Source organism: Capsicum annuum, chromosome 2 (assembly GCF_002878395.1).
Source record: "Capsicum annuum cultivar UCD-10X-F1 chromosome 2, UCD10Xv1.1, whole genome shotgun sequence".
Classification (NCBI taxonomy): Eukaryota; Viridiplantae; Streptophyta; class Magnoliopsida; order Solanales; family Solanaceae; genus Capsicum; species Capsicum annuum.
In genome coordinates, this window is record NC_061112.1 from 69,108,663 (window position 1) to 69,132,973 (window position 24,311).

Genomic DNA, 24,311 nt, shown 5'->3' on the forward strand with positions numbered 1-24,311 from the left:
TGGAAGAATGGTACAAGGAGATGCCAACCCCATCAGTTGTTGTCTTGAGGTATGTATCTGACCTCTTTAGGGAAAAATATTAGACTTTCAAGATAGTCTTTTTATTTATTTTTTAGTTCAGTGTGAAGATTTCTTTTGGATAGGAATTAGTTTGTTTAATTTTTTTAAGATATTAATGATAAAAATTGTGACTTATGGGTTGTTTATATGTTTGTTCTTTATTGTAGTGGTGTTATAATTTGAGATCTTGACACTTAAACAGATACAGATGATTTATATAGTTGATCCTAATTAATTTTGAATTCGGGCATAGTTGATTATTACCCTGTTATTGGTCAGGTAAATGTTTCATGCATGCATACATAGTTTTTTAAGGAGTGTGTAAAAAGTATGACAAGTATTTAAGAACGGGTCAAAATCATTTTCCCTCCTCAACTTTGTCTTAAAAATCAAACTTCCCCCTCAACTTTAAATAATAATCATATTTCCCTTTATCCTAATTGACTTTTTAAAATTCTTATTTTACCCTTTATCATTAATTTTTTCATTCTTTTTTTTAACTTCTTTAAAATCATCATATTTTCATTTTAAAAAAAAATTCATATAACAAATTTTTCATAAAAATATAAACATTATTCATATAATAAAATTTTCATAAAAACATAAACATTATCTTCTCGAAAAAAATAAGAAATATATAAGCTAATGATGATCTTTATGAAGTAAATTAACATAAGAAAATTAGTTTTATTAATAATAATCAAAACTATAATATTTATTTTAACAAGTGAAAATAATAAGTACTACTAATTTTATAAACATATTTCAATGCAAAAATACAAACAATAAATGAAAGAGATAGGTCTCTAGTACCACCCCGAACTATGGTCAAAGTTTTTACGACACACTCCAACTTCACAGGGGTCCTACTATCCCCTGAACTCAAATTTAGCGTATTTTTATTATTTTTTTGTGCTAATGTGGCACCTTTATTACGTAAACTGGAGCTCATATCAAAGATGTCACGCCATCTAAAACGATTGACAAAAGGTATCACGTTAGCTAAAATGATTGACAAAAATACACTAAAATTTAATTTAAGGGGTAATAAGATCCCCATGAAGTTGACGTGTGTCGTAACAAATTTGGTCATAGTTCGGGGATACTAGATGTTTTTCTCGTAACAAATAAGGTCAAATTTTAAAGATTATATTTATTTATATAAATTATAAAATATGTAATACTCTATTAATGACAATCACAGTTTATTTACTGATATAGACAATATATAATATCGTTTTTTATCACTTGAGCCTCATGCTAAAAATAAATGTTTTAGTTTATCTGCTCAATTTGTGAAATCAAGAGAATTGTATTATGTTTTTTTTTCTATCATTTAGTGTTAAATAACTATATAAAGTAACAGTATAGACAAATTTAAAGTCTCAAATTATCATTAATAAGGTTAATTTAGCAAAATATACCTCTAAGTTAAATTTTCTTAAGGATTGTGTTATATCAACAAAAAGTTAAGTAATCCGAAACGAATTTAGTAAGAGAGTGATAAAATATGAAAATATATGCACATGCATGTACATACATATGTATATATACACACTTAGGGGTGGGTTGTTTGGAAACAAGGTATTTCGGGATTAGTTATTACAAAATAAATTGTACTAACATGTATGTGTGATAACTTATCTCATCATTGTGGTATAAATGGTGCGACAAATAATTTTGAGACTGCCTAATACATCTAATTAAACGCAGGATAAATAATCATAAACTTTATCTCTGAATTATTATAATTATACCTCACACCAAACGACTCTTTAATACATATAATACTAAAATAACGATCTTAAAAATAACATTGAATTTTGTGATAAATTTATAAAACGTATTAATTTGCGTATAAAATTAATAAACTTGAATAAAATGCTACAAATATCCATGTTAAAAAAATATTCATTACATATAATATAAAAAGATATTACATAAATATAGAATTAAAATTATAAGGACAAAATGGACATTGCATGAGATAAAAGGGAGTATAATTATTATTCAATGTTGAGCGGAGAGTTTGATTTTTTTAATGAAAGTTGGGGTGAAAATGATTTTCACCCATTTAAGAACAGAGGGAGCAATATCTATTGATGTAGTTAGTAAATAAATAATAAATAAAATATAAATGATAATATTAAAGGTATGTTAATTTCAGAATTCCTTATTTATAACTCTATTTTCTAAAATATAATATAAAATTACAATAATGATAAGGAATAAATGTATGTTGCACGTTCTCATAAACTAGAAGTAATAATAAAGCAAAGTACTTTATAGGTTTTAAAATAGTTGAAACTTAGCTCTTTGCTTAAGAAAACATTTATTAGGAGTTTATTTTATCAAATTAGTCTTATTAATTATGTTTTGAAAATATAAATTTGAGTAAATATACTTTGATTAGTCATTTAATGTTGAGGATAGTATTGAAAAATCATAACAAAATACTCTTGATTTTATCAAAAAAGACAATTAAATTGAAACAAATATTTTTAGAAAGAAAATCAACTAAAACGAAACAGGAGAGTAACATATAAAAGTAATACTCCCTCCGTTTAGAAAAGAATGAACTTTTCTTTCTAATCCTTTAAAAAAAATGACCCATTTTGTTTTTTGGCAATACTTTAATTTCAACTTTCCATGTGACATGTTTAGGACCACAAGATTAAATGACATTTTGGTACATTTGACACAACTTTAATTTAAGGCCATAACATTCAAAAGTCTTTTTTATTTTCTTAAATTTTGCGTTTAGTCAAAGTAAATCATTCTTTTTTAAACGGAGGGAGTAATAATTACAAAAAAAAAATAAAAAATTGTAAGGGTTTATATGTAATTTAGCTCGTTTCACAAACTTGTTTTTGTAATTACATGGCAAGGGTGGATCAAAATTAGAACAGCACATAGCTTTTCCCAAAAAGAAGCGGTAGATTTAGGGTTTTCTTGATGTATCCTGCAAAAATGGTTGATTCTCCTCGCAAAAGGTTTGTCTTTGTTTTTATCGCCAATTCTACATTTCATTTTTATGTTTGTTGAAATATCAAATATAAATATTGGTACTTAATGATTGAATGTTAACTTGTTTATGGCTTTTGTGGGAGGTCGATCTCGTTGCTTATGTGCTACAGATAGAGGAGGAATATATGCAGCTAGGACTTGGCTATTTGAATAAGTTTTTTGATGATTTTGCTTTCAATTTTGACTTAAATCTTTACTCTCTTTAAAGAAAAAAATTTGACTATGACAGAGCGAATTGACAGACTAGACTTTACATAAAACAACAATTTACCCAGTGCGATCACACAAGTGGGGTCAAGAGAGGGTGGGTTGTACTACTTTTGGCTCAAGAAATATATCTTACTTATATAATATATATAAGTCCAACAATGTAGGAGTGGATGTTAGGCCTTTGGCCTTTGAATTTCTAATATACTCGCAAGGTGAGTTCTGTAGTGAATGCTGAGATGGATATGCGGTAATATAAGATTAATGGTCAACTAACACATGCAGAAGATGAAATGAGAGACAATTTCTTTAGATGATTTGATAATGTCCTTGCGATTTCAGATGCACCAGTTGATGGTTTATAGCTGTGGAACCAAGGGGACAAGGTAGACCATGAGATCATGCATAAACAAATTTTTGTAGAAGACATTTCTTGTAGTCTAGAAGAAGATGGTACAATGAAAGAACAATGTCTATAAAGGTGATATCAATTAGTTAGGTTTAAGTCTTAGGTCTAATGTTTGCTAGTAGTCTTTTACTTTTGTTTGTTGGAGTTCATACATTAGTAGAAGATGTGGAGAGCTTATAGTGCTAGTGAAACTAATTATTTTTATTATTGGACAGTGAGGGGCTTAAGTGGAGTTACATAGACAACAAGATTCATAGAGTCAGCCCTTATTTGTCTGTATTGAAGTGTATTTGTATATTTGAAATTTAATGTAAGAAACATCAGCCATTAAGTTTGATAATTGGGAATGTTTGTTTCCATCTCATTCGAAAAAAAAATTATGATTTCGAACTTTATTAGCATAGTTCAATTTTTGATAACTGAGTAATCCCCAAAAGCTATTTGGTGCACGGTTCTAAACTTGTGTATAATCCTCTACCCTTCTCCCCTTAAGTTTCACGCTTTTGTTTACGGCAAATTTGAACCACAACTTGTGCTTAACCCACATATCTTGTAGAATCAGGTGCTAAAAGGGCACGTTTTGTAAGCAAATAAATCGAAAGGGCACCTTCGTTCCAGGATTGACCAAAAGGGCCAGTTTGTTTAGGGCCCGTTTGTATAGGCTGAAAAAATTGACTTTTAAAAAATTCTTTAAAAGTGTTTTTGAAAGTGCTGAACTTATTTTAAAAATAAACAGTTACGTGTTTGGGCAAAAGTGCTGAAATTGAAAAAATGTTATTGATGTGTTTGGTAATAAGTGCTTTTAAGCACTTTTTTTTTGGTCAAAATGTCTGAAATTTCCCTATAGCTGTTAATAATATATAGAGTTGATTATTATTAATTTTTATTGCTAAAATGATTCAAATTAAAATTAATATATATTTTAATATATATATTAAAAATATTTTCATGAATGACTATTAATTTGTGCGCTAAAAATCATTCTTTTAAGAGTTTAAGTGTTTAATGTGTTTAAAAAAGATAGTTATATATTAAAAGATTATTTGTTTCTTCATGATTACGTTAAGATTTCGTATCATTAAGGTGTAATTTGTGAGAGGGAACCGCTGGTTAGTTTTGAGAGCAAAATGAATATGCCGGAGAGTAAAAGAAAATTTGGGCTACAAAAGGGTATATTTGGAATAAGGGACAATTACAAGTGATATATATGTCATTTACATGGTCAACTTAAATTGGCTTATAAGCCCCAAAAGAAAAAAAGCTAGGGAAAGCTACTTTTTGTTTTTGGCTTTTTTTAAGCAATTTTGGAAATTACCAAACACTTTCAAAAGCTAAAAATGACTTATCCAAAATTTCCAAAATTGCTTGACCAAAAATTAAGCTTATCCAAAAATTTGTGAGTTACGTTAAAATAAAAATGGATAACTCACAAAAATTGTAAGTTATGTTAAAATAAGAATGGACAACTCACAATTTTTGTGAGTTATGTTAAAAAAAATGCATTGCTCACAAAAATTGTGAGTTGTATTAAAATAAGAATGGATAACTCACAATTTTTGTGAGTTATGTTAAAATAAAATGCATAACTCACAAAAATTGTGAGTTATGTTAAAATAAAAATGGATAACTCACAATTTTTGTGAGTTATGCATTTTCCAAAAAAACTGACGATGTTTGCAGTCGCCGTTAAATATATGACATATTTGGGTACATTCTTTAGTTTGGTGGCATAGTTTGGTTCCGAACTCACAAACTTAAGGGTCTCAGGCAAAACTTTAACATTGCATAATATTAAGCAAAATGGCTGTTTTGGATTTTCTCAAAAAGAAAGTACCTTTTTGGTTTATTTTCTTCAAAAATGTGCTCTTTTGGCTCAAGATTCCATCACGTGCCACACTCTTACCAATGAGAATAAAACCTTGGGGCAACTTGGTTAATGTAGTTCTTGTTGTATATATTACCACTTAAATGCTTTTTCAATTCTTTTTTTCCTTCAAGAAAGTGAATTTTTAAAGTCATAGACCTTGAAAATTTTTTGAATTTCACACTTTTGAATATACTGATTAAAGCTTCAAAAATGTTCACCAAGTAGTCACGCCATTCATCCACGTAAAGAATTACTTTTATAAGTAGCTCATAAGAAAAAGTTTTGCAAATTATGTTCAAACCCAAAATGGGTTTTCATATATATATATATATATATATATATTGATTGATTGATTGACTAGTTGATTTTGACACGTAATACTAGTGTAAGAGGTTGAGTTACCTCAAGCATGCGACATAAGTCTCTACTACTTAATATTTTATGGATAACATAGCTTAGGGACCAACCAGATAAAATGATTACATCAGAGGTGGGTTTGACTCTTTTATCATGACAAGAAAATAGATGTTAGCGCTAACTTGATTGGAAAAGCTAGCTCGTAAAGTGAGGATTGTCCAAAGCCATATAAAAAAGATAAAATCTCATTTTCAATAAATGTGGGGCATTCTTAAATCGTAAGTGTCAAACATCATAGAATAGCTATCCTCCTCCCTCCAAAAAGTTCAAATTTGTAATTGTCCATTCCTTTGGTTTATACTTTGATACTCCACTTTTTATCTAGAATTAAGTGGGGCGGCCTTACGCCGGCGAATGCGAGGGAGATAGGGGAGAAGGTGGCGGGAATTGGGGGGGGGGGGGGGGCAGGGGGGACGTGGATGGTATGTGGGATAGGGTGGCTAGGTGCATCAAGGAGACTGCTAGTAAGGTGTTGGGTATTTCCAGGGGCTGTACCGGCCATCGTCGGGGGGATTGGTGGTGGAATGAAGAAGTTAGGAAGAAAGTGGAGACTAAGAAGGGGGCATATGCTAAGTTGGGTGAGAGTAGGGATGAAGATGAGAAGCGGGCTAATAGGGAGGAGTACAAGATAGCTAGGAAGGAGGCTAAGACGGCAGCGTTCGAGAGCTTGTATGCGGGTTAGAGGAGAAAGAAAGGGAAAAGAGGTTGTTTAGGCTTGCTAAGGCTAGGGAGAGAAAGGGTCGTGACCTCGACTAGGTGAAATGCATTAAGGGGGAGGATGGTAGAGTATTGATAGAGGATGGGCACATAAAGAAGAGATGGCAGTCGTACTTCTATAGGTTATTGAATGAAGAAGGGGATAAAGTTATTGTTTTAGGGGAGCTGGAGCACACAGAGAAGTGTCATGATTTTAGTTATTGTAGACGTTTTAAGGTAGAAGAGGTCAGAGAGGCTGTTTGCAGGATGCGTAGGGGTAGGGCGACGGGGCCTGATGAGGTCCCTGTGGATTTTTGGATTTTTGGAAGTTCTCTGGAGAGGATGGCTTAAGGTGGCTGGCTTAAGGTGGTTGATTGAATTATTTAACGGCCTTTTTAAGTTTGCGAAAATGTCGGAGGCTTGGAGATGGAGTACTATGATCCCTCTTTATAAGAATAAGGGTGACATTCAGAGTTACAATAATTATAGAGGTATTAAGTTATTGAGCCACACTATGAAGATTTGGGAGAGAGTGGTCGAGTTGAGGTTGAGGAGGATAGTGTCTATCTTGGAAAATCAGTTTGGATTTATGTCCGGACGCTCGACGACGGAGGCAATTCACTTGGTGCGGAGACTGGTGGAACAGTATAGGGAAAGGAAAAGAGATCTGCATATGGTGTTTGTCGACTTGGAGAAGGCGTACGACAAAGTCCCTAGGGAGGTGCTTTGGAGATGCTTGGAGGTGAGTGGGGGTACCGGTGGCGTATATTAGAGCAATCAAGGACATGTATAATAGAGCTAAGACTCAGGTGAGGACGGCGGGAGGAGACTCAGAGCATTTCCCTGTCTTGACGGGTTGCATCGGGGTTCCACTCTTAGCCCGTTTTTGTTTGCTTTGGTGATGGATGTGTTGACGTGACGTATTCAAGGAGAAGTGTCTTGGTGTATGCTTTTTGCAGATGATGTAGTTTTGATTGATGAGACGCGAAGGGGTGTGAATGATAAATTAGAGGTGTGGAGACGGACCCTTGAGTCTAAAGGATTCAGGTTGAGCAGGAGCAAGATAGAATATTTGGAATGCAAGTTTAATGACGTGAGGCGGGAATATGGGGTGGTAGTAAGGTTGGATTCCCAGACGGTGTGTAAGAGGGATAGTTTTAAGTATCTGGGGTCCATGATTCAGGGGAATGGTGAGATTGACGAGGATGTCTCCCATCGTATTGGAGCGGGATGGATGAAGTGGAAGCTCGTCTCAGGGGTGTTGTGTGATAGGAAGGTGCCGCCCAAGCTTAAAGGCAAATTCTATAGGGTGGTAGTCCGGACGGTCATGTTATATGGAGCGGAATGTTGGCCAGTCAAGAACTCTCACATTCAAAAATTGAAGGTGGCGGAAACGCGGATGGTGCGTTGGATGTGTGGGCTTAATAGGGGTGATAGAGTTCGAAATGAGACTATTCGGGAAAAGGTTCGAGTGGCTTTGGTGGAGGACAAGATGCAGGAAGTCCGATTGAGATGGTTCGGGCATGTGATGAGGAGGGGCACGGATACCCCGGTTCGTAGGTGTGAGAAGCTTGCTTTGGATGGTTTCAGGCGGGGTAGGGATAGGCCGAAGAAATACTGGAGAGAGGTAATTAGGTGGGACATGGAGCAGTTACAGCTCACTGAGGACATGAGCCTAGATAGAAAGATCTGAAGGGCGCGGATTAGGATAGAAGGCTAGTGCCAGTTTGAGTCTTTGGGGTAGGACATTACTTGGTAGATGTATTATTCTTGCTAGGACACTTTGTTGTATGCTTTATTACGAATGTGTTTATTATTCTTTGTTTATTATTCCTTGTGGGTGGCGTATTTTTGTCTTGACATCCTGTTCCATGCTTTATTAAGTATCTGTTTATTACTAAGTTGCTCGGACTCGGGTGTGGGTGTCCGATATGGGTACGGATCTAGAGGTCGGATCCTTCACAGTCTCAATTTAAAGATTCGGGGATATGGATCTAGAAATGGATATGGGTGCGGGGATTTGGCGAAAAATAATTTAAATATCTAAAAATAGAGTTATAAAACATAAATTTTGAGATATTTTGTGGAAAACTTAAGGACTATTTTTCAAGAAGAAAATCCTGAAATCCTGAAAGGAGATTAAAAGAAAAGCAATAATATAGAAATTTCTATATACAAGGTATTCCATTTTCTTTAATTTCACCTTAGCCTTTATTGTGATTATAGAATTTCATAAATCTGTCCGGACTTTCCCAATCGATTTTGGTCAAAGTACCAAAATCGGTTGACCATATCGGGTACGGATCCCACACCCACACCCACACCCATATCGTGTTGACACGGGTGCGGCATCGAAAGTTAAGAGTCCGAGTAACTTAGGTTTATTATTCCTTGTCTTGAGCCGGGGGTCTATCGAAAATAGCCTTTTTACTTCTCCTGAAGTAGTGGTATGGACTGCGTACATCTTACCCCCCAGATCCCACTATGTGGGAATACACTGGGTTTGTTGTTGTTGTTGCTTAAATATTATAATTTTCAAGATTTGTATTTTGAGTTTCAGAAACTTGAAGTGAACAGTAAAAAATTGTTAGAAGCTTACTCAAATTCTATGTTTGCCACAATTATAATTTATCAGTATGGGATCATCTTAAGAAATTGTTGTGTTAGTTATGGTGAGTGACTGGTTTCATTGGATAGTGAAAGCATAAAGGCGATACACTTCAAGCTGTATTTTTGAGTTTTCTGACCAATATGTAGGCTTAACTGCTGGAACATGATATTTAAATAATTTACATTTCTCTAGTTATACTGTTGTTATTTGGAGTGCCCTTTCCTTATCTAAGTATAACTCTATGATTCATTCTTGAGCACCCTCTGAATTTATTCTAAACATTAAGTTGGTATATAAATTTATGGATTTTTATGTAATAGCCTTTTCTTGCTTTTTGATTTTTACAAAATTTTACCTGCAAAAAGATGACTCCATTAATCTAACCAAAAAAAAAAAAAAGATGACTCCATTATTTGATGGGTCCCTTTGATATATGTTGTTTTACATCAATATATTTTGTCCCATTTATCTTGTTTATTGTTGAAATTGTTTGAGCTTATGTTTGTCGGCTGTCCAGTTATTCACGCTCTCCTCCTTGGGAAGAAAAGTCAAGATCTAGATCTAGATCTCCACCTGGTTCATATTCAAGGCCAAAGGGATGATCCGGGTCCAGATCAAGGTCAAGAAGTCGTGGAAGGTCTATTAGAACTTCAGCTTTACTCTACCTTAGCTTCTTTTTTCTTTTTTTTTTGTGTCTGATGCACCCACTTCATTGATCATTAGGACACATTATTCGGTACAACTTTGCCCTAGTATTTTTTATTATAGTGATACATGCATATCCCCAGAATATGCCCAGGTGGTGTGTTGATGGCTTTTCCGAAGCTGCTTATCTCGTCCTACATGACTTATTTTAGGAAAGAAGTTTCTAATCCGGGAACCACACTTTATATGACTGTTTTGTATATAAAGGTCGCGGAAAGGGACCTGGAGGATCATTTCTCAAAGGAGGGAAAAGTTGGTTATTTTAAGTTTATGTATTAGTAGGTTATTTTCTCATTCCTTCTCCAGTTCCCTCTCCTGCAGTTCTTCCTAGTTGTCCGCAAGGTTTTTGTCCTCCAAAATCATGTGTATCATGTTTTTCTTCTAGTTTATCCATAGTAGAGTCTGGTAAATGTGTAAACTGCAGAGAGATTTCTGGTGGCATCTTGACCAGAATAGCTTCCCATTATCCTGTATTGATTTCCTTAATTTTTTCTGAATTTTCTTTTGTTGGAGTCCCACATCGGTGGGTTAAAGGGGCCTTGGTCTCCTTATATGGTCTTGGGCAATCCTTCCCTCATGAGCTAGCTTTTGAAGTTGAGTTAGGCCCAAGGTCTATTTCTTTGTCATGGTTTCGGAGATAGGCCCACCCAGTTCATTGTTTCCGATGTTGGGTCCCCCGTCTTATATTGTCCATGCTCCAGATGTTCAGCCCAGCCCTGCGTGTGCGGGGCTGTTGGAGTTCCACATTGGTGGGTTAAAGGGTCCTTGGTCTCCTTATATGGTCTTAGGTAATCCTTCCCCTATGAGCTAGCTTGTTTCCGATGCTGGGCCCCCCGTCTTATATTGTCCACGCTCTAGATGTCCAGTCGTGCGCGTGCGGGGGTGTTGGAGTCCCACATCGGTTGGTCTCCTTATATGGTTTTGGGCTCCTCCCCTCATGAGCTAGCTTTTGTGATTGAGTTAGGCCCAAGGTCCATTTCTTTATCATGATATCATAGTTAGGCCCACACAGTTCATTGTTTCCGATGTTGGGCCCCCGTCTTATATTGTGCACACTCCAGATGTCCAGCCCTGAGCATGCGGGGTGATATTGGAGTCCCACATCGGTTGGTCTCCTTATATGGTTTTGGGCAATCCTCTCCTCATGAGCTAGCTTTTGAGGTTGAGTTAGGCTCAAGGTCCATTTCTTTATCATGGTATCAGAGACAGGCCCACCCAGTTCATTATTTCCGATGTTGGGTCCCCCGTATTATATTGTCCACGCTCCAGATGTCCAGCCCTGGGCGTGGGGGGTGTTGGAGTCCCACATCAGTGGGTTAAGGGATCCTTGATCTCCTTATATGGTCTTGGACAATCCTCCCCTCATGAGCTAGCTTTTGAAGTTGAGTTAGGCCCAAGGTCCATTTCCTTATCATCTTTAAATTTTATTGACTAGGTGAAATCAGTTTTTCTTGAAATGGAGCGCGTTCTCGAATTTTTCATGGTTTTGCTTTTATAACAATGGATAGTCTGGAAGATGCTAATCGTTGCATCAAACACCTTAATCAGTTGGTTCTTGAAGGCTGTTACATTACAGTGGAAAAGGTTAGCTTGTGGTCTGAGTGGTGAAACCCATTTGCTTCCTATTTGATTGCATATTTGTCTTCTTAACTTGGAGGTTTTCTGGCTACATTCAGAAAGACATTGGGTCAGCTTTGTTGGCTGCAATCAAAGATGATCAGTTCCTCCTTTGCAGCATTATATTCACTCAGCTTGATTAATCGCCTATTAAATTAGCTTTTCACATGCATCTGATCAACTAAACATGGCAACTATATTGCCCAACAACTATACTACTACACCAAATTCTTTCAAAAGTTAACTAACCAACGGTCATTTTCAACAATCTAATCAAGCTATTATGGTATTGCATACCTGGCATTGGTTTCTATATTCCATCCTTATTCCTATGATAAAACAAGTAAAAATAACTAAGATGCTCTGTAAATTTTCATGTTCTTATGCCACTCATTCCAGAGTATGTAAGGGAAAGTGAATGAATCTGATTGCTTTGCCCATATGTGAGAATGTTGTGTCCATTCTTTATTACAACAGGGATTACATTGTTTGATCTAGATATCCCATTTCTTTTAGGTATAAATGTACATTTTGTTCATATCTACCATGTTGATTTTTCAGTCTCAACGGAAACGCGCAAGGACCATATGCCTGGTTTCTATCTCGAGTTTAATAAAGCAAGGGGTGATGCTTAGTGTTTCTAATATTATACAAGTTTGTATGGCATATTCAGCGTAATTGTGGAAGTTCTTAACTACTGGTTTTCTTCATAGGCTATCGTGGTGACCGTGGTAGGTATAGAGTTCCTGAGGACTATGGGTACCGAAGATCTCCAAGGCATTCACCACAGAGGTGGACGAGATTATTCTCCTAGGCACTCGCTTAATGGGGGAAAGTCAAGAAGGAAATGTTCATGTTCTCCATATGAAAGGAGCTATCCTCGTGGTTTCAGATAGGACTTCATCAAGGCATGTTCTTTAAACAACTGCAATGGAAAAACTGCTAACAAGGATCTTTATAGTATGGTGTGTCTAGGCTAAGGAAGGATTATGGTCTAAATGAATGAATGTTTGGTATGTATGTATATTTTGCTAATCTCTGGATGACTTCCTTCCTAATTGTACCTTTGTTTGCAACAAGGTTTAAGTAGTGAACAAAATGAAATCACAACCCTTGGGATATATAGTTTTACTACTGATTTGATGAAAATCAGGTTGAAATTTTCTGATTCTTGTATCTTATTTTGCTTTGTTTCGAGAGGTAGTCTCTAGTCAGTATATTGAACAGATGATTTGCAGTTTCACTGACCAAAATTAGGGAATTTTTCATGAGTGAGGTTCTTGAACTAGTACGACGCAACTTGTATAATTCGAGGACATTGGCTAGGCCTCTCAATTTTTTTCTCGCATCTTCAGTCTCCAAAATTGACTGCCAAACCTTTGATTGAAGGTATGCATAGTGCACTTACATTTAAAATTTTTACCCCTCGCATAATTTTCAACCTGTCTTGATATTCATCGATGGTTCAATTTTGTGTATTATTAAGTTTTGATTTGTGACATTCTAACTCAATAATCAAATCAATAAGATGTTTGTTAATGATTTTGGTCCTTAACAGTTTGTTTTTGATTTACTGATAAGAAAATGTTCCTTTATTATTATTATTATTTTGCTTTCTCTTATTTTTATTTGTTCATATATATATATATACACAAATTGCAATAAATAAAATTTAAATACGTTATCGGTAAAATAAATTTATATTCTTTCTTATGTATTGTATTAACCTCCAAAAAAAGGATCATCTGTGACACCAAGTTAACAACTATAAAATGCAAAAATAAATACACTCAGTATTTAAGATTTAATTAAAACCTTAAAATTGAAAATCAAACAATAAAAAAAAAAAAAAAATTTAAAAACCATTAATCCAGCCAGTAAAACTTTTTTGATTGGATTTATTGATTACGCTTGTTTTTGCACATTCTAGTAATAATAATAGTAAAACTCGTAAATTTCAATAAGTTTACCCCTAATAACTCTCTGTCTCTTCTTTTAGCAAAATTACGTAAAAAATTTTATTGTAATTTTTCTGATACATAATTTGAAAATCAATACATGCTAATAATAAATTAGTATGCATTAAAAAAAATAACGATTTTTTTAATTTGTGGATTATACTCTTAAAAATTTCAAGAATAATATAATCACTTCAAGTTTTGAAATTTCAAAAAGGGATCCTCATTCTTCTTAAAAACAAGCTTCTCTCTCTTCTCTGTTCTTTGCATCTTGATTTCTTCGCCCTGCATTGAGATACATTATATATAAGAGTAAAGGGTCAAAAGTACCCTTCTACTTTAGTTAATTGACTAACTTTGTCCTTCGTTATATTATGTGGCTATATTTATCCCTTTCATTATACTATGTGGCTATTTTTATCCCTCTCATTAATAAACTTAACAAAAATACCCCTATTTTAACCATGGTCCACCATTACAAGGTGAAAGAAACTTTTGATATAAATTATACACATGTTATCTTCTGATTAGATAATATACATAATTAACTATATTTATTATTATTTCTTAAGTACTATTATTTTTCATTCCAGATTTTTAACTTTTTCCCTTTTCTTTTTCAGTTTTTTCTTCTTCGTCACGTCATTAGACTATGACATTTTATCTTCTTCTCTTAAAATCTCAATCTACAATTTCGACCGTTCACTCCTCATCTTCATCACTTTCCACATATTTATTCTCTCAACTTTCGAAACAACTTCACAAAATCACTTTACATTCGAGAAAACAATCAATTTATTCATACACAAATTTGGAGAAAAAAAAAAGTCAAAAATTAATTTTTGCAAAAACAAGCATTGCAAAGTATGGGCTCATCATGTATTGAAGAGGAACAAGAGTCATGAATAACTTCTTTATAATTTATGTAGTTAAATCTATAACAGAATATGAATTGAAATTCTTCCTTTCCCTATGCTACTGCACAGTTCAGGAATATTTAACTTCAAAATATGATATTCTATTTATATTTTTGTTAAAACGAGCTCATTTGATAACACTATTATTCAAAACAACATCTCATTCTTGAAGCTCATCCATGGCTATAGAGAGAAAACAAAATTATTCCACAAATTTCGATTCAATTTGTGATTTCAAGCAAAAAAGAGGACGGAAGTGGAGAACACATTATAACTGAACTGCAAAATTTGAAACAACATTAATAATACTAATGAAATAGAGGGATGGGGTAGGTGGGTTCTAGTGTATTAAAAATTATAGTTATTTGACAGATTTTAAGTTAATAAGGAATTGATTTATAAAATAATATATGAAAAATCAAAAGAAAAAATAATTTTTAAAAAGAATAGTGAATTTCTAAATAATGAGATTAGATGGTGAGGTGCTACATAGCATCCAGCTCGCTCAAAAATCATGTGAAATTTTAAAGAGTCGTGATAGACAATGGTTTAAAATAAGTGTATATTTGTTAAGTTGATTAATGGTAAGGGTAAAAATAGCCACATAGTATAACAAGAGGGATAAATATAACCACATAGTATAACGAAGGATAAAAATAGCAAATTAATTAAAGTAGAGGGGTATTTTTGATTCTTTTTTCTATATATAAAGGTTAAATTTCTACTTGGTTACTCATCAATTAATGTATCAATTTGTTAATAAATATATTTGTAAATTATAATATTTGAGATACATTACATTTTATAATTTGTTGATTGAGATACATTACTATAACCAAAATAAGATATAGAATATATTTTTAAATGTATTTTACACATAGATCTGACGTAGAATAAAAGAGATACATAATTCATAGATGATCTGAAATATAATCAAAGAGATGAATAACTTGTAGATGTATTTGACACATATATTTGACATATAAATTGTATCTTATAAAATTGTTAATGTATCTTAGAGTATTTTATTTTCTATACAAACAAATATTCCCTATTGTATAAACCAACAAGAGAAGAACCATCACTGCATTATGATATTGTACCAACGGCATTGTATAATGGTATCATTCAAGGACCATCACTGCATTATAGAGTTGTACCAATAACATTGTATGATGGTACCATTCAGCTACAGAAAGTTATTTAAATTATACAAAGGGTAATATAGGGTTTTTCTATTGCCTTTCTTATATACAGGAGTAAGACTAATATTCTCTGTCAAGTTGCTAAATTAGAGTTTATTGTTTGAACATGTGTACATAACTCTCATCAAACATCACTATTTTCATCTCTCTCTTCTCTGTTGTAGCTGTAATCAAGTGAGATTTCTTGATCCTTTCCTGCATTTCTTCAAAATTAATGATCTATAATTTAGCTTCTACGAGCACAAAATCTATTCGGAATTTACAAAATTGCAAATCTATGGTGATTTTTTTATCTCCACTTAGATTTTTTTGGAAAAGTTTTAACTTGCATGTTCAAGGAGGATACTCTCTTTTGGCAGCTGAATCATCACGGTAATGTAGTTTATATATTTGAATTTATAAGTACCTACATTAGCTAAAAAAATTTACTTTTGTTTGTGTTAAATTTTATCTGCTTTCTCTTATGTTAAAAATTCAGGTGTACCATGTAGAAAATATGACAAATTCAGGGTAATTGATACTTCTCTCAATTCTTTTTTGTGAAACCACAAGTATAGTTGTGCCTCAATTCATTCTTTTGCAGGTCGCTCCAGTCCTGTAAAAAATGATAGATTGTCAAATCCAACAGTATTACCAGAACCTCCACCCTTTAGAAGCCAAGAGGATTCCTCTCTTCCGTCTAGCATGAATGAAAGATATGAAAAAAAATTTATGATAGTGAACAATCACTTGCTGTTGAAAATCCAGGTTCATCGTGTAAACGTTTTTTTGGTTTAAGAGTGAGCACGATCAGCAAGACTGACGGCCTGGCTGATGCTTCTGGTCAGAGTCATGACAAGGCAAACAACACTTATACACCATCAAATGATAGGTCGTTAGAGGTTGAAACTACTGAAAAAAACAGGTTGAGGTTACCAGGATGAATGATTCAGCAGCAATATGCGTGGATTTAGATGTACATCCACCATCATCATCTGGTGGTAGAACCGTTACGTTTGTATCTCTCATCAGATCAGATGTTAGCAAGCTCAACACCTTTAAGACACTTGAAAATGAGGAGTGTCGTGTTCCATCAACAAAGCTAAAGCCTCATTATATGTTAATTCAACTAATGTCTTGTGGATCAATTTCAGTAAAGGATCAAAGATTTGGTCTTCTACATACATACAAGTCAAGATTAAGTTTCGGAAAGCTTGATTGCCTGAGAAGGAATAATAGGTTAATGAGTCTGAGTTTTGAAGATGGGGAATATTTCTATACAAGCTGGACGGAGTCTACAATCACCAAGGAAAAGCAGCAGTCATCCTTCTTCACTACTGAGAGGTTGGTGTTTTGATTATATTTAATTGGAGTTTTATCTGTGCAGAATTTTAATCTTTCTTTCAAAATATAACTTATTACGTATTGAAAATCAGGATTATATCTCAATTAAAGTTCCCTAGATAGGTGCTAATGTTTCATACATCAGCTTCCGATTGTGCTACAAATAGATTCTATGTCGAGTAGTTTTGAATGATATCTGCGTAGTAAAGACTCTTCTTTTTTCCTTGATTAATTTTTAATCATGTCTTTCTCCGCTTCTTTTTGATTGTCCGCAATTATTTTAATTTTTCATGGTTGCTTAATCAGAATTTTTGCATTTTTGCTTTCGGATAGTGGTGTCAATTTTGTAATAATCGGTGCTATAACATGTTGCTTTAGCTGCAGTTATGGATCAGTTAATGTGTCGTCTTGAATGTCCCGCTATCTAAAGTACTGAAATGATATTTTGCCTTTAAACATAAAAGGTAAATTGAGTGAGCATATAGACTGGAAAATCAATTTAACGGGGAGCATGGAAAAACTTAACGCAGCTTCTTGTGCATACCAATACTTACCTTGTTATCTCTTATATCTCATGGAAAAAGAAAATTATTGCTCTTTAATTTCTCTTTTACATACAAGTTGTAGGTCTTTTCTATGTATAAGATTTTTGGATGATACTTTTTAGTTGCATTTGAAGTAGAATTACTTCAAACTTCAAAACTATAGTTTGCGAATACATAAAATTAAAAAATCATATGATAATGCTAATTTATCGAGCTCTAGTTAATTATTGAGAGTAACGAGCAACATCTATGAATAATTTTGCTAGCAACAATTGCCTTCAGGTAAGGATAGGACAAATTACATTAGTTTCTTTCTCATATACTATATTCTATCATGCTTGATGTGGTCTCTGCTGAGCCTTAAATCAAATGCGTTGAACTATATTCACTATATAAGCATGCTCCAAATTAATTTGACATCTGGTGGACTCTAACCTCAGCTCAAAGTGTACATGTATTTTGTAACAGGGCATAATAATACTTCATGTTGTGCCAAGTAGTATTCATCCTTGGCATAGACGAATAAATAATATTTTATTCATTTTCCTAATTCAACAATTCAGTTGTATCTATTGATCAGTTATACAGGTCTTAGAAAATCTCCTTTATTTCGAGCTGCTGATCGAAACGGAATAATGAAACTATAAAGTTAGGTGGCCTCAGCGATGATGAAGCGAAAAGCCATTTGCAATTCTCTTTCCATACATGTATCATAGTGTTCTTTTATCAATTCTGTTGATTCACAATTTTTGATATTCACGGTGCTTAATATTTTGACATACAGATGAATGTTGCTGCCTAAATTGCAGAAGTACATTCATCATGTATGATGACTCTCAATCTTTAAATTATCCAAAGATTATTATGTATGTAGGAGTATATTGTAAGATTGAGTATTACATAGTTTCGAGGGACGCATACTATTCACCCAGTGTGGAGCTAAAGTATATTGTGCATGCAACTGCAGCCTATTATGTACACAGTTAGTTTGAAACTTCTCATTTGGTAAATGTAGTGTTTACAGGATTTGACAAAATTGAGCACATTACAACTCAAATAGTTGGGACAACAAGAAAAATTTATTTGGCGAGTGAGGTCATTATATTTGTAGGTCACTCTATCTCTGACTACAAAGGAAGTTCAACTCTTACAATCGTATAGCGATTCAGCTCCTGTGTGAGATATCAAAAGGAAAGATGTAATCATCCGAATGAAAATGGCAATTCCAGACTTTGGAGGGACGTATTTAGTTTTCTGATTTTGAATTTGTGCAGCAATTACAACTAAGGTGATTGTATAAACTTCAAATGTTATACCTCAGTGATATTTATACAAACTGCTCAAAAGGTATTTGTTGTACTTAGCAGGATACTAGCTTTCATTGACAATCGAAAACTTTAACAGTTTTCTTTTAATATTTCTAAATTCAGGTATTTGATAAAGGTGCTATGCTCTCTTTTTACGTGATGTTTTTTGAAGAATAGCCAGATGCTTGAGAGGAGGATATAGTATATATTAGCTTTACAGCATTATATTACTGCTAAATAAAATGTTGGGCCCGTGCCTTGCCCATCTAGTTACCTTTATAATAGATTCTCTTGTTGTTACTTCAACAACTTTTCATTGTATCTTTAGAAATCTGACAAGTGTAATTAGGGCTGAGCATATTTTGGTTCAAACCTAAAAAATCAAAATTTAATTTTGATTTTTGGGTTTTTCGAATTGATTTCAGTTTTAAATTTTAGAAATACGATTAAACGATTTAGTTTTTGATTCTTTTAAAAAAAAAAATTTAGTTAAAATGAAAAACCAAAATTCTATAAATAATATATATTTTTTATTATATATATATAAAATACATATATATATATATATATATATATATTATATTCCGGATAATTGTATAAATATATAATAAGTAATCTATAACTGTAACCTTAAGTATTCAATTCATTTTTCATTACTTTTGAAATAGCAACGCCTCGAGGAGACGACTGACGAGTGTCAAGGTTCACGAATCATGGTTGAACTTCACCCTAAGTATTTATATTTGAGAATGAAAAATAGGTTTGAAAAAAATTATTTTCTAAATAAATCACCAATTTTAAGTGCTCAATGATGACAAAGAAAGACTACTTTAATCTTCAAAATCGAAATAAAAATTCAAAATAATCAAGCCGAATTTGTATGGTTTGATTACAATTTTCATTTTTGTCAATTTATAAAATGAAAAATCGAACCGATATTAAATAATTAAATCGAACAAACCGAATGTCCATCCCTAGGTGTCCCAGGGGTGTCCCTAAGTGTGATGTATCTTCGTCCCTTCTTTAATGTATCTACATGTTTTTCTTACTTTGATACATATTAATAAGATCTTTTTTCAGAGGATTCCGTAATGTATCTTCACTTTTATTGCTTTTTGTATCGGCGGGTCAATTTAGATAAAGGCATAAGTTTGCATATGACGCAAATTAGTGAATAGGGATTTGAGGAATTGAACAGAGATCAAGTTGATCTTCAAAATTTTTCTTTTTTCATGGCGAACAATCCTTTTTGTTATTGTTTCTCTCCGATTCAATTTTTTTGTGAAATAATAATAATAATATATGATGGAGTTAACAAGAAGAAGATGAAGATTTCTGGATCCAATTCATGATTTTTCAGAGAAAGAAATATGAGCTAGGGAGAGAGAGAAAGAGGAGGAAAGAGGGGAGGGGGATTTTGCACTGAGATTTGGAGTTGTAACGATATTGAAAATTGGTACAACAAATACAGGAGTCGTTGCATGCCTCCATTTTTGTCGAGTCTAGCTTCTGGACATTCAAGACTCCGCTCAAATCTTTACATGTATGCATTACAAAGTTTGGTTTTTGAAAAATACTTAAAACGCAGAGAAGGTTACACGTTAATGGTATTAAATTGGTGGAGACCTTATCTTTAGATAAATTTTTTAGGGGACAATTAATACATTTAGGGGTGGTTTGGTTGGGAATAAGTTATATTGAGATTAGTTATTCTGAGATTAGTTATGTTGGAATTAGTCATTCTAGGATTAGTTATCCGGTATTATTTTTTAGTTATTGTTTAGTTTGTGATACTAAAAATAATATGTATTGCTTTCTTTTTGAGAATAGATAATTGATTTACAAAAATATCCTTCATTTTATTTAGTTAATTATTTTTCTTCATATTAAACCATACAAAAAAAAATTGAAAAGTTACTATTTTTTTTAACTTTAGTAATTTCTTTTTCCTAAAAATACATGTTAAGAAATTTATGTTGATATTTTTTAAAGGCTTAAGTCATCGACAGACACTTTAAGTTGTCCCGAAAATTTACTTAGACCCCTCAACTAAACCCTGTACCTATCAAGCCCCCAACTCACCCGAATTTTGATCCAATCAAACCCTTTTTTGTCAATCAGCTAAAAGATGAAGTGTGTACAACACACACGCGATTATGTGGCAAAAATGATGAATTAAAAGGTGACACGTGGTATCAAATCCAAAAATAATTTAAATTTTTTTTTATAACTAATTAAATTATAATTTAAAATTATAATATTTTAAAAAAAAAAAAACTAAACACTCCTGGGATTAGTTATCCTGGTATTATTTTTTAGTGATTGTTTGGTTTGTGATACTAAAAATAATATGTATTGCATTCTTTCTAAGAATAGATAATTTGTTTACAAAAATACACCTCACTTTATTTAGTTAATTATTTTCCTTCATATTTTCTTGCCCTCCCCCGTTCATCTTCTTCTCCAACCATTCTTATTCTTTATTTCCTTTTTTTAAGTTGTCATGTCCGACACTAGCACCCATCCTTTCCTTCCTTATTCTTTTTGTCCTTTTTAACAAAGTTATCATCTTTGCCTCCCCTTTTTTATGTTGCCATGACAACTTAAACAACCATCCTTTCCTTCCTTCTTTAAGTTGTCATGTCCAACATCGTTTTTTAATTTTATGGAACAACCTCAAATTTCAAACTGACCCAGATTAAGCAGACTAAACAAATTAAAATTTTTAATTAAGAAATTGATTTTTGAAAAGGGAATTAACTTAAAGTTGAAAATTGTTCAACTAAGGCCTCATTTGTTTGCACTTAATGGAGGTCTGAATTTGAATGGTTCAGACTTCAAACCATTAAGTGCATTTGTTTTTTATTAAGGTTTTAACTCTTAATATGTCTGAATAGGTCTTAATCAGTCAGATCTAGAACCAAGTCTTAATAGGTCTGAAGGGATATTTTGGTGTTAGATAATATTCATCATTTTATTCATAATCAGCAGTTACCACCACTAACCACCTCTGCCACCGTCATCATTGTCAACCACCATCCACCACCACCACCCATCTCCACCATCACAATCACAATCGACAGAAAATACACCGCTATCAATCGCAATTATCAACCGCTACCACACTTACTACCTCTTTTATTCTAATTATATTCACCACCACCACTGCCGTCAACAACACCACAATCAGCAATCACTAATGGTCAATCCCTACTACAAACCAACTCATCTATCACAATTAGCATCACCACTAACTACCACTAATACATCACAACCTCTACACATTCTTTAGCCGCCGCCACCGTTATCACTAATAATGCCACCTCTACCACTACTTCAACCAGTACCATCGATACAATTTATCTCTACTAACAACTATCTCCACCATCACAACGAATAACATCTTCAACTAGCACCAACACATTGTCAATCATCATGCATTCATGTTTCAGCCAACACTATCAATACCTTAAACAACTAACATCAAGCAACGTCACATCACAATCATCACCACCACCATGAATCGTCACCATCATAACAGTCACTACAATACCAACCATCACAATTATCACCACCAACAATATTAATCACTAACATCAATCATTGTCACCGCAACCACCATTATAAGCCATCTCCACTATCACTAACAAAATAAATATTTTTTTTCGATCAAATACTAATAATTTTATTGTATTAAATTACATACTTTTTTAATATATAATTAATTTTTTATTTTATTATGTATACAAATAAATTTTTTTTACACATTCAGATGTTGAAAAACAAACAGTCTTAATAATTCAATTTTCAAATCTAGAGACAACATTTTAATCATTCAGATATGCATTTAGATTCAGACGTCTGAACCTTAAAAAAAACAAATGAAGCCTAAGAAATTGATTTTTGAAAAGGGAATTAAAGTTCAACTAAGAGATTGGAAGATGACATGGCTTCCACTGCTTTTCTTTTCTTGTTTTTTTAAAATTGAAAATTGTTAATTATATTAATAAGATTGTTAATAATTAAAAAGAAAAAAAATAGAGATGAAGAAAATGGCTGGGGAAGGGTTTTGTTTTTTTTTTTTTTAATTAAAATGTGTTATTATTACAAAATGTATTAAATAAATTGAAATGTGATTTTTTTAACTAAAAAAAAAAAAAACTACTTGAGACTCTATTCACGCGCACAAGGAGAGTGTAACACACTCTCTTGCCAAATCAACATTTTGTGCCTAATAGGTACCAATTTTAGCACTTGATGGGCTTGATAGGTATAAGCCTTAGTTAAAAGGTTCAAGTGAATTTTCAGGACAATTTAAAGTGTCTGTCGATGACTTAAGCCTTTCTTGAATGCGTATGAAGCTTTAATATTTTATGTTAAATTACTTATTTTGTCCTAATTCTATAAAATGTTGATAATTCATTTTTTGTTAAAAAAATTCATCATAAAAAAACGTAATAAAGAATTACTCTCATTTTTTCATTATTTAGTATCATTAATATTTGGAGAGTTAAATTATATTTTTTAAAAATTAAATTTTCAAACATCTTTAGTTATATATAAAAATTAATTTCTTATTTAATAATTAAGCATGTAAAAGTTAGAAAGGGAATGTCAAGATATTTTAATTACTTATTCATGGTAAATTTGATAGGGAAAATGAAAATTTGAACTAAGAGTAATAAACATTTTTACAATTTAGAAAGACAATAAGTCCTTGGATCGATTTTGAATTTGATTGTATAAATAGTTTTTATGGTGTCACTATCGTTTTTCCATTACTCATTACTTTTGTAGAATTTAATAAGCCCATATAATTGTTTAAATTTACCAAATGGATAAAAAGTTTGTAGAGTAATTAAAATTTAAATTAAGGATAAAATTGACAAAAAAAATTGATTTGAGGACTATCAAATTCCCACAGTCGGTGAACCTCACTGAGGTTTGTCGTTTATTGTTTATTGTTTATATACATTAGGTGATCGTTAGGTTTGAGTATTTATTTCCTATTGAATTTTTCTAAGTTTCATTCTAATTCTGTATATTCTTCTGAATTTATCTTTAGAGGTTTCATTAGTCTTATATCTTTATTTCCCATTAAACCTATTACATCATTTGTTTTTAACTTAAATTTGGTGTCACTATTAGTAGCAAGTTTTCCTATGAATCCTACACATATTAGTAAATTATTTCCATCATTCATTTTTTCGTAGCTTTTAGTCTGAATACCTATTTTGATGTATTTTCAAATTCTAAGGAATTTATCATAAAGTCTAGACTACAATAAAAAAGTCCTTCATTACTTGACATATCTACTTCCGTTAATATATATATGTGTGTGTCAAAGGATTTGGATGGTAATTTTATCATTTTATGTTTTTATACCACCCAAAGGATGAAATAACTTATTCCAATACTATTTGTTAGTTTCGAGATAAGT

General features: G+C 32.6%; 2 protein-coding genes across 10 annotated transcripts; both read left to right on the top strand.

Annotated features, from left to right (window-relative positions):
* Positions 1 to 2,895: 2,895 nt before the first annotated feature.
* Positions 2,896 to 12,737, top strand: LOC107857546 (serine/arginine-rich splicing factor SR45a). 3 transcript variants are annotated; one of them, XR_001670885.2, is made up of 4 exons: positions 2,923 to 3,053; positions 9,812 to 9,931; positions 12,178 to 12,240; positions 12,330 to 12,737. XR_001670885.2 is itself a non-coding variant. In XM_016702342.2 (3 exons), exons 1-3 carry the CDS (start codon positions 11,500 to 11,502, stop codon positions 12,510 to 12,512), a joined length of 330 nt encoding a protein of 109 aa, XP_016557828.1. In that variant the 5' UTR covers positions 9,944 to 11,499; the 3' UTR covers positions 12,513 to 12,737. The 3 variants fall into 3 exon arrangements, 1 of the variants encoding a protein (XP_016557828.1); XR_001670883.2 differs by lacking the exon at positions 9,812 to 9,931 and having other exon boundaries at positions 2,896 to 3,053; XM_016702342.2 differs by lacking the exons at positions 2,923 to 3,053; positions 9,812 to 9,931 and adding an exon at positions 9,944 to 11,583.
* A 3,014-nt stretch (positions 12,738 to 15,751) lies between these two features.
* Positions 15,752 to 19,002, top strand: LOC107857544 (protein SOSEKI 3). 7 transcript variants are annotated; one of them, XR_001670881.2, is made up of 4 exons: positions 15,752 to 16,068; positions 16,175 to 16,206; positions 16,280 to 17,019; positions 18,580 to 19,002. XR_001670881.2 is itself a non-coding variant. In XM_047406323.1 (3 exons), exons 2-3 carry the CDS (start codon positions 16,616 to 16,618, stop codon positions 18,593 to 18,595), a joined length of 420 nt encoding a protein of 139 aa, XP_047262279.1. In that variant the 5' UTR covers positions 15,752 to 16,068; positions 16,280 to 16,615; the 3' UTR covers positions 18,596 to 19,002. The 7 variants fall into 7 exon arrangements, 6 of the variants coding, with proteins under 6 accessions (XP_047262279.1, XP_047262280.1, XP_047262276.1 ...); XM_047406323.1 differs by lacking the exon at positions 16,175 to 16,206; XM_047406324.1 differs by lacking the exon at positions 16,175 to 16,206 and having other exon boundaries at positions 18,589 to 19,002.
* The last annotated feature ends 5,309 nt before the right edge of the window (positions 19,003 to 24,311 follow it).